Here is an 11007-nt window from a genome sequence, read left to right as displayed (position 1 = left end):
GGATGAGAATTAGCACCTCTAAGTCCGAGGCCATGGTTCTCGACCGGAAAAAGGTGGTTTGCACCCTCCGGGTTGGGGAGGAAGTCCTGCCTCAGGTGGAGGAGTTTAAGTATCTTGGGGTCTTGTTCACGAGTGAGGGTAGGATGGAGCGTGAGATTAACAGGCGGATCGGTGCAGTGGCCGCAGTAATGCAGTCGCTGTATCGGTCGGTTGTGGTGAAGAAGGAGCTGGGCCGAAAGGAAAAGCTCTCAATTTACCGGTTAATCTACGATACTACAATCACCTATGGTCATGAGCTTTCAGTCATGACCGAAAGAACGAGATCCCGGATACAAGCGGCTGAAATGAGCTTTCTCCGCAGGGTGGCAGAGCACTCCCTAAGAGCTCCCGCCTTGGGGTCCCCCCAGAAGAGCTGGAGGAAGTGTCGAGGGAGAGGGAAGTCTGGGTGTCCCTGCTCAGACTGTTGCCCCCGCGACCTGGCCCCGGATAAGCGGTTGATGGTGGATGGTGGATGGATGGATGGAGGGATGGATCTAATTTTTGCAGAGGGGGTGAACCAAGATGAAATACTTTCGATTTGAATTGTTTTTATTTGTCCCACAGAGGGACAAATTGGGCTGGTTTGTTATTTTTTTACCTTTGTTCACTGACACTAACAGTTCTCTGTCTGCTTACTAAACTACAGTAACATGCCGACACATACCATCTTCGTAGGCTGCAGCCGCTACCGTGCCATTGACTTGGACGTGGTCGACGTGCGGCCTGGGGTCTGTGTTTGCTGTCAGGCCGTTGGGTTTCAGGTACGAGGCCCTGGAGTCCCAATGCAGCGTGTCCCATAGCCTGACGTCTCCAGACGTGTATCTGACAGAAGACAATGAGATTGGGACAGAGCTGTCAGTCATGTCGCTCTTTCGCCACTGAATCGTTATCTCTGTCACACATCCACCTCCACTTCTGTCATTTTTTATCCCGTCTGTCAAAGATTACACCAGTGTTGGGGGTTTTTTTTGGAAGAGTTTTGGCAATTTAAAATATCACCAGCAGGTTGTCAATCATCTCTCCTCATTACGCAGTGTTTTTGTGATGTAAGAAATGTTGAAGCCAACGTTGGGTTTCTTAAACCAAATAGCAAAGTTATTACTTTTATTTAAGATGAATGTTAAAACACACTCTCTAATGTTCTGTGATGCAAAATGTCATTTAGGTTTAACAACATATCACATAATACTGAAAGTTTTAATGTTTGTACATTTAAAATCTCTTAATGATTTGCTATGTTGTGTGACTGAACTTTGATTCTCGACTGCTTACCTAACAATATAAACCAGAACCACCAAGAAATTCCGTATATAAACTGTATCTCGATATTGTATGAACTCTACATATATATCGCCCAAGCCAATAAAAAAAATGATGATAAAGACGAACAAGGAAATGAGAAAGGAAAAAAAAATAAAAAGATGAGAATAATTATTAAGGTGAAGGAGGAAAATGGAGATAAAATGGAAGATGAAAAAAACCCAGAAAAAAACAAGATATTCTTGCTAAGAGTCAATGCCCTCTAACTTGTCTACGAGTTCATAAAATAACTTTTTTTACTGTCCATATGTATAACAGACAAACACAAAAGGTTGATTCTGTGTCTGAAGAAAAACAAAACATCAACCAGTGGTGTTAAACTCTGCAGGTCAGACTGTCAGCCTTCTTACTAACTGTATACTTTGTATTTAACACAAGAGGTATTGATTTATTGACTGGAGCTGCAGGCTGCAACTTTCAAGTTGGATTTGATTCAGCACGTGACCTTTTGTTCTACATGTACAAAACGGATCTCACACGTCCATCCCCGGGAAACAACAAAGTTGACTTGAGGCCTTGTTAAGTAGTGAAGTCTACTCGTCCTCACAATGTAATTCAACTGCAGTGAATGTGTTTTCACTGTGGGGGACAGCAACGACAACTCATCAGCCTTTCCACCACCACACAGGGTGAGAGCTAGCCTAGCAGGAAGTAAACATTAGGAACAAACACTGTGGCTTGATTAGAACATGACCTCAGTGCCAACAATCAGCAGGACAAAGTTGCTGAGTCCAAGAAAGCAGGAAAACATAACAACTTTGGGGCAAGCGATGTCACACAAAGCAATTAACAGGAGACAACAATGGTAACACGGAAGGAAGATTTTTTACCACTTTTTTTTTTCAATTTGTAAAAAAAAATCTCACATTTTTCATTTGGAAATTCTGAGTTATTTTGTGTGGAAATGTACAAAAAACCTACCAATAATGCATTACTATAATGCAGCCTGTAATGCTGATTATTATATATATATTTTTACATTACATTACAATATATTTAGCAGAATTAATTCTTAAATATGTAAATAATAATATGTATAAATATAAATCAATTAAAATAAATAAATGAAAATTATAAATAGATAAATTATAATAAACTTATAAATAAATGTGTATGTAAATATTTTATTAATTATTTATTATGTAACTGACACTTTTAACTTACCCTGCTAAGACGAAGTGATCACAGGAGCTGACGTCACACAACACCTTTCCCAGTTCGTACTGCAGCTGACTGATGGATCCCACTCGATTCTAGGCCAAGAAAATTTTTATTTTTTTCCATCTACATATGTCATTGGTTGAAAAATAAGAAACTAAAATATTACATTACATTATTAAGTGCCGCAGACAAAGAACTATTATGTTTTATGTGTTGTGCATGTGTTATGCCATCATATTTATTATTACAGTGGCAGATTCTGTGTATTAGAAGCCCAAGAGCCCACCTTCCAGTTGAAGCGCACAGTTTTGGCTGAGTTCCTGCAGTCTCGTAACGTGCTCTTCCAGCAGGGGGAGTCAGACACCCTGGCATTCTGATGATGACCCTCCTTCGTGCACATCTTAAACCACAGCACGTCATCCTCAGCGAGGACACTCCACGCTTTGCTCACCTGATAAGACATTGACCAGTGAAGCTGTGGATCTTATTTAGTAACATATTATTAATTTAATTTGGTTAATTAAACCAAATTAAAATTATTTAATCATCATCATCATTTAATTAATGTAGACTAATTTAAAGTAAACAAGACTGCAAACACAAAGCAGTCATTTTATATTGTATTTCTGTTCATATATATAGAATGAAATAAATAATCAAATAACCATAACCATAGAATATGCCAGTTTAATGAGCCAAATTAAGTTGTTTTTTTTTCACTTTGTTTAGCGGAGGATGAGTGCAGCTCACCTGCGCACATCGGCCCAGCTCAGTGCAGTCCAAATACTGAAAGATCTTCAAGGCTAGCTCGTATGGCAACTCAATGTCAAAAAAGGGAATGTCATTGACTTCATTCTGCAAAATAAATAAATAAAAATTAAAAAAATAAATTCAAGTTCTGCCTAACTGGTACCACTACTACTCGACTATCAGCGACGTCCTCATACCAAATCCTGAATCAGCTGATCCACCAGCTCCTCTCCTTTCTTGACCTTTCTTTGCGGCTGCTGTTGCTGCTGCTGGAGGGAGACACTGCAAATATTAGTCCTACTGTGATATTGTCTTTTTCTTCTTATCCTTTCCTCCTGGAGCCTGTCCAACAGTGGACTGGTTCTCCCCCCCAGCAAACCGCGAGCAATGGACACATATTCGGGCTGGTCCTCCTCCGGTTCTGATGCTATTTTCCCCCCTCTTGCTCCTTCTCTGCCGCCGCCTAAGCTCGCTTCTCCATCCCGAGTGTGACAGTCTTCTTCAGAATTTGAAGCATTACTGGGTTTGTCTTCAAAATATCTATTTTTCAAGTCTTTCTGACCAGGAATGTCCAGTAAAGGTGAACTAACGACCGGCTGCACATCTGTTTTATTCTTTAACTCTTGTTTCCAATGCTCCCTGAACACAGCAAGTTCGTCCTGGGCCATAATTTTTAACCATTTTTGACAAAAACTACTTTAAACTACACATGATTTGGTGTCGGCTTATTATATCCGCAAAAATATCTCTGAGTATGGAAAATGTAGCTTGACACTGTCGCAAAACAAGCCTGCGTTCTTCTGCATAAACAGTCCGATGGGGAACAGTGCGCGGTGATACTTTGGTTCCGGCATAATCAGTGTTTTTGGCAACAACTGTTAATGAACCGCAAAAATAAATGTTATATTTAATGACAGTAAAGTATAGAGTGAATTACACGTATACATAACATTTTTTGTCACCATAACAAATGATTGATCTACGAGTTAACCAGAGACTCTCTCCTTTGGGAAGGGATGATGTAAACCCAACATCACGTGACTGTAATGAATAATACAGTAGGGAGAACGAGAAAAAAAAGGAGATAAAGGGGGATGCAAGCCCAGTAAATGCTGGATAAAAGAAAAAGGGGGTCCTGTCTCCTTCACACTACGCTGCATTTGAAGAGAGGATACCGAGGATGTGCTGGCTGCCCATAGACCAGCCTTTGCTCCTGCCCAGCGACTCCACCTGCAGTGTCCGCCGACACTCGCCCTGCTCGGTGGCGCAGCTTCTCGCGTTCCGCCTGCGGATGATCGGGGACCAGCTGGAGAAGGGATGGGCGGCCGAAGATCCAGAGGGCGGATACAGGTGTAGGGGCGGAGGTGGTGACCGGCGGAGGTCACCGCCTAAAGAGGTTTCTGTGCACGGTGATGCGCTTCACCGTGCGCGTGCTGTTTGCCGCCAGGCGACACCTGTAGGGCGAAGAGCAGCGACGCCAGCAACAGGTGCGTTCACGGAGTAAAAAGAAAATATGTGAATTCAGATGTTTACTCAGGAAGCCCGATAAATAAATGCATAAGTACATAAAGAACAAATAAAGGCTAGACATATATTAAATAAATTAAAAGATGATTTTTGTAGAAAAAAACGCTGTCATATTTATAAGGTTAAAAATTTGTTATTTCAAATACTGTCAAAATAAATTAAAACCTTACCAAAGTGTCGTACTTTTAATTAGCTTTCAGCTAACATGTTTGCACTGTGATTGTGAGACAAATATGATAAATACAAATCATGTTAAATATGCAAACTAACATAATTTAAATTATAATTTAAATATACAATGGCGAAGTCTATATTTAACATTATATGTACACGGGAAAAAAATCGTCAGAAAAATACCCGATGTAATATTGTTAATTTTCATGCCACATACAGTGGGCATAACGTCACTGTTTAAAGGCAATTCGTTGCACATTAAATTAATTTAATTTCATATTTAAATATGTAAAATTTTCAGGTAGTTTTATTCATATATATTATTCCTCATTATCATTTTTTAACGCTGGTTGTGTTCACTTCAGGTGCCCCTTAAGATATATAGAAATAAAATTCCACATCCTAAATTTACGTTTACCGTATTTGTATTTAAACAATTAGGATTTTATACGTTGTTAATGTTTGCAGTTGTTCTTCAAACTGAACAGTAGTGTGATTTTTCAAGATAACGTCTTTATTCGTACCACAAAGTGGAAATTTACAAAATATTTAGCAGAGGATGGTTTCGATCCATCGACCTCTGGGTTATGGGCCCAGCACGCTTCCGCTGCGCCACTCTGCTTAAAAACACAACATTGTTCAAGTTTAATTTAGGAGGTTTAAGAGTTGGTAGTGTTTGTTTTTTTTTTAGAGAAAATGGATTGCGATGACGTTTACATTCATCTCAGTACGAATCCCTTTACATGAACGGTTCCGGAGTACGACATGCAGCAGCACGGAAGAGATTTGAACAAAGACAAACAAAACAACAGATAAAAATAATTACCCTTATATGTCATTCGGTACAAGTGACTTATTAAGTGCAATTTATGTCCAGATTGATGTCAAACCCATGTTTGTTTGTTGTTGTTTCTTTATACGCAAACGCTTTGTCTATTTTTTTTTCGTCGTGTGTTGTACAGAGTAGATGTCACCTTAAGAACCAGGCAGAAGGAAAGGGCTCACATCATTTGCACTAAAAGCACGGGGATGCCGGAGAATTGGACCACGAGACCGGGGAAACGCAAGTGTTCATCAGCGGAGGTTGGTGAGGGGGAAAAAAGCAGGGTTGAATGTAAACTGCAGAGTGCGCTACTGACTGAACCTACAGTATATGTCGTGTAGACTTTCCCTCCTCAGGGCCAGTGCGGACGATGCACAGGGGGTTTTGATAACGAGCTGACACACACTGCTCCCCTGCACACAGCCAGTCAGTGTGCGTGTCCTGCCCCTGCGTGACACTCAAGATTCTGTCATCCCAGTTACAAAACAGTGATGTAATCCTCCCTTGGTANGGGTATCAATGTGACTGTTGTGAATGTTTACCTTTTGCAGCGTGAGACCTTTACTGTATGTGTATCCAGACCCTGTGCAGTAATAATGAAAAAAAATGCCCTGTTTTTAAGCTTCATCCTTTTTACATAAGCTACACTGTAAGGGCAGGTGTAAATAACGAGAGCGTGGGTGCGTTTCTAATCATACATAAACGTTTTCTTACAGTGTTTAGATGGTGTTTATATGCTATACTCTTTAGCACCTGTTGGGAGCAGTGTTAAGGCTTCTTTATATACACGACACGGACACCCGTGCATTGGATGCTGTTGTGGTTTCCTTGTGCGATCTTCTGAAAATAAGCTTTCTGATAAAACATGTGATGTGGTCAGATCAACATGAAGTGTCTTTTATAAGGTGTGCACTATTGATATTTAAATATTTCTTAAAATGTTTTTTTATGATTATTATCAAAACCTTCTCTGTGAATGCATATCCATGTTGTGGCTTATTGCAATTAAACATGTCTTTGGACCAATCAATGGAATGACATTTTGTTTTATTTTGAAACTTCTTTACTAGCTATATAACTCCAGGGTCTGCAGCCTTCAACACCATGTTTATTATTTTAGCTGCAAATAAAATTCATATAGAGTCAGAATGACTTTTTTCCTGCTTTTATTTAGTAGTAAAGTGTATGGAAATGTAAGTAGTGATACTACTGACAATCTAGTACTAAAATGCATGCAGGAAATGATCGATCACAACACGTTATTATTCAGTATTTAACTTGACATACTCAACTCAGTCACCTGAAGTCAACATTGCTGCCCTGCCTAAAAATTGCATGCCTGATCTTGAATAAAACAGACAGTTTCCATTTGCTATTAGCAAGCAAAAAGAGCAAAAAATTGATTTTACCTTGTTGGAAAAAAAATACAATCCCTTCTTATCTGCTACACAAATATACTGTAATACTGGTCTGTTGTATTACAGTTAAATTTGGTCCATTTCAAGGAACTAGTGTGGGGGAGCTATAGAGCTGCATGTTGCTGGTGAGTCACAGGATGCAGACCCCTGGTGTAACTCAGTGATGTGATACAATAAAATGAGCAATATACAATAACAATTGTAAGATGTAATCTACACACCATTAAATAAAGCAATTAACAGAAAAAGCAATTAAATGAAAAAATAGTCAAATTTTCATTATTTTAAATAAAAAATAAAAATAAAAAACCTTAAGCTATAACACCAAGCTGATTTATGAACTTAAGGAAATCAGATGACAAACAAAAACTATCAAAATCGCTGTAGTTAAGTTATTAGCACTCTATTAAAATAGCATTTTTGATTGACAATAATAATAATAACAACAGTAAAATCTATCAATGTGTGAAGACAAAAGAACGTCACCTTAGTTAACTAAAGTTAACTTTGTCTCATGCAGAGACCTTTAACCTATAAAAGTAGCTTGTTTGCGAAGTTGTGAGGAACTCAACTTTATTTTAATCACTTTTAAACCTAAAACACTGTTTTTTCTCAAAAGAAGGAAAATAAATTACAAATAGTGCAACTTCCCCTCTGTGACACAAAAAAAAATTACTGGGAATAATTGCAGAGCTCCACGCCCTATGTATTGGAAGCGACTCATGTAACCTGTGTCACGGCACAGTTGGATTTTCTGGTCTGTATATGTTGTGTTGTGTTGTTGCAACCTCAATATATCTGGAAGTGAGCTGACGTGGTGCCGTCCTTCCAGCAGCGCACGGTCTCGATGACAGTGGAGCGGCACAGAGGACAAGTTCTCTCCCGGTCGAACCACAAGCTCAGACACTCCTCACAGAAAACATGCTGCACAGGAAAATATATTTTTAACTTTGTGGTCACCATATAGCCCAACTCAGTAGTTGCTGTTTTTAGGAGATATAACTAGTAACAAGAATGAATATAACAAAATCCAGTAAATAAAATATATCTCAACATATACTCAATATATATATACGTATATATATACACAGACAAAATATATGTAAATATATACACAAACATATACATACAAATATATATGCACATGTATATAAATACATACAGGTATTACATGTACATATATACATACATATATGTACTGTATATATGTACATACATATGGGTATATATGAATATATATTACTTGCAACTTTCTTTTTTCATAACCTCTCAGCTCTCATTGAGTTCTTACCTGACACAGAAGAGTGACAGGATCCCTGAAGTCAGACTGACAAATCGCACAGACGTCACCTGCCTCACTGCACTGCTGACTGCTGGCTCTCACTCCGTAGCTCTGCTGAAGAAATGACAAAGGGTCAACCGTCTAGTTGTGTAAAAACGAAAAAATGTTATTTAAAAAAGGTCTGAACCAAACCTGGGATCTGCATAGTATGGCCACAGCTTTGCATATAGCTGATACACGTCCACAGATATCGAATGACTGCAAAATAAAAGGTAGAATTAAAAAAGTCTAAATACCTGTTCAACTTCGCCCAAGATCAGGGACGTCAAAGTTATTTTGGTTCAGGTACCACATTCAGCCTGATTAAATGTCAAAACAGATCCATGTTTTTCATTGTTCTTTGTTTTTATGCAAATAAATACAAGTTTATGAATATTTGAAAATATTCATATTTAATGAAATATCCATCCATCCATCATCGTCTGCTTATACGGGGCCGGGTCACGGGGGCAACTGTCTGAGCAGGGACACCCAGACTTCCCTCTCCCTCGACACTTCCTCCAGCTCTTCTGGGGGGACCCCAAGGTGCTCCCAGGCCAGCCGAGCGACGTAGTCGCTCCAGCGTGTCCTAGGTCTTCCCCTAGGTCTCTTCCCAGAGGGACGGCACCCGAGCACCTCCCGAGGGAGGTGTCCGGGGGGCATGCGATGTAAATGCCCAAGCCACCTCAGCTTACTCCTCTCAATGTGGAGGAGCAGCGGCTCTACTTTGAGCTTCTCTCGGGTGACAGAGCTTTAAGGGAGCGCTCTGCCACCCTGTGGAGAAAGCTCATTTCAGCCGTTTGTATCCGGGATCTTGTTCTTTCGGTCATGACCCAAAGCTCATGACCATAGGTGAGGGTAGGATCGTAAATCGACCAGTAAATCGAGAGCTTTGTATTTAAGCTTTGAGCACTGAGGAGTTCCTCAGTGCAGTTCTGAATATAAGCATTGTTCTGCACTCCTTGCTTTCAAGTCATACTTTGAGATCTCGTATTTGATTCTTTATTTGACTTTATTTGATTCTTTGTGTGTTCGGAACTTGAGAATCTAACAGAGAAAGTTTCCTGACTTTCCTGACTGTCAGGGACCGTTCGGACGTTTTGTGAATAGGTTGAAAAACCGTGACTGAAGAAAGTCAAAAATAGAATAGTAGGTCCTGAAAAAGGTAATGGTGTCTGATGAGAGGTCAGGCACAGTTCAGATGTAAATCTATTAGTGTCTGATGTGAGGTTGAAAACAACCGTTCAGACGTTTTGAGTGAATGAGAATTGTGTAAATGATTGTCTCTAAGAGAAATTAAACTGTATATAAAGACAGTCTCGGAGACAATAAAGTGTTTTTTTGTTTTGATTGTGGTCAAAATTGAGAAAGTTGGTTCACGGTGACAGCTGTTCTTCCGGTGCGTTAGGTACCGTAGAAACTTGGTTCAGTCGATGATTTCTGTGGACGAGTGACTGATCGTTGACCACAATCTTTTGTTGAAATATTGCTATTATTATAATTAACAATATAGTTATTAATTATTATTATTAATAGTGTTAAAATATGGGACAAACACAAGGCAAAGAATTAACTAATTAGCATATGTTAACATAGTAATACAAGCTAATTTAGCTCAGTTAGTGCTAAAACCAACACATATAATAGCACAGCTCCTAAGTATCTAATAAAAGAAACATCAGTATAAATATTATTATCTAAAAAAACAAACAGTAACATAACAATGACTGGAATTAACAATGCACCACAATTAAATGATGATGAAGACATGCAGGAATTTTTTAACGCAATACAGGTCTTTAACCAACCGATACCCACTACAATCCATTATATAAAAACAGATTTTTGGACTGTCTGCCTAAAATTGCACGAGACATGGTTGAGACTTCCTGCGTTGCGCTGAAAACATGTAACTTACAAGATTTCCATGCACATGTAGAACATGCATGAGACATCAGGCAAATAAACAAAAAGATAAGAATAAGCCTGTACAAGTTTTTGTCTCATTGCCAGGTAAAGAATGGTCTGATCAGGGAGCTAGGCCTCAGCAAAGAAAACAATGGCAACAATGGCATCTGACTATGAGGAGGGAAATGACAAGTGCTATAATTGCATGCATTTTGCGAGAATGTGTACAGCTCCGCACAGACAGAAGAAACGACCGCAACATCGAAGGTGCTAGAGCACGTAGGGGAAGATAAGACGGTAACAGAACTGATGGGAGTCGCCCATACAAACCATGAGACGATAAACAGCAGAAAAAAAAACTGTCACCAGAAAGAATCAACACTGTTTGTAAATTGTCAGCCCCAATAACTATGAAACAACTAATGTCCTTTAATTAATAGAGACAATGGATTCCAAATGACCCCAAATTATCTGGACCGTTATATTCTTTACTTTCTGGTCCAATGAGTTCTGCACCAGCTACTAAAATCACATTGCAATCTGATCATTTAAGGTCTCAGTACTGC

The 11007-nt window shown here is 39.2% G+C and overlaps 2 protein-coding genes across 3 annotated transcripts in view; both read right to left on the bottom strand.

The window, feature by feature from the left end:
- fbxw8 (F-box and WD repeat domain containing 8) overlaps positions 1 to 3968 on the bottom strand; it is a 19996-nt gene extending 16028 nt beyond the window's left edge. The window contains exons 1-5 of the mRNA XM_008336245.3: positions 3468 to 3968; positions 3271 to 3375; positions 2807 to 2971; positions 2524 to 2612; positions 704 to 861 (exon numbers count right to left, since the gene is read on the bottom strand). Of these exons, the coding sequence (XP_008334467.1) occupies positions 704 to 861; positions 2524 to 2612; positions 2807 to 2971; positions 3271 to 3375; positions 3468 to 3938 (988 nt within the window). The 5' untranslated portion in view covers positions 3939 to 3968. The remainder of the gene's footprint in view (positions 1 to 703; positions 862 to 2523; positions 2613 to 2806; positions 2972 to 3270; positions 3376 to 3467) is intronic.
- A 2343-nt stretch (positions 3969 to 6311) lies between these two features.
- rnft2 (ring finger protein, transmembrane 2) overlaps positions 6312 to 11007 on the bottom strand; it is a 16142-nt gene continuing 11446 nt past the window's right edge. The window contains exons 8-10 of one of the 2 annotated variants that reach the window (XM_017043110.2): positions 8687 to 8752; positions 8504 to 8608; positions 6312 to 8136 (exon numbers count right to left, since the gene is read on the bottom strand). In XM_017043110.2, the coding sequence (XP_016898599.1) occupies positions 8002 to 8136; positions 8504 to 8608; positions 8687 to 8752 (306 nt within the window). In that variant the 3' untranslated portion in view covers positions 6312 to 8001. The remainder of the gene's footprint in view (positions 8137 to 8503; positions 8609 to 8686; positions 8753 to 11007) is intronic. The other variant, XM_008336246.3, reaches the window with a different exon arrangement.

This window comes from Cynoglossus semilaevis, chromosome Z (genome assembly GCF_000523025.1).
Source record: "Cynoglossus semilaevis isolate Cse_v1.0 chromosome Z, Cse_v1.0, whole genome shotgun sequence".
Lineage (NCBI taxonomy): Eukaryota > Metazoa > Chordata > Actinopteri > Pleuronectiformes > Cynoglossidae > Cynoglossus > Cynoglossus semilaevis.
This window is presented reverse-complemented; position numbering and strand designations above follow the sequence as displayed.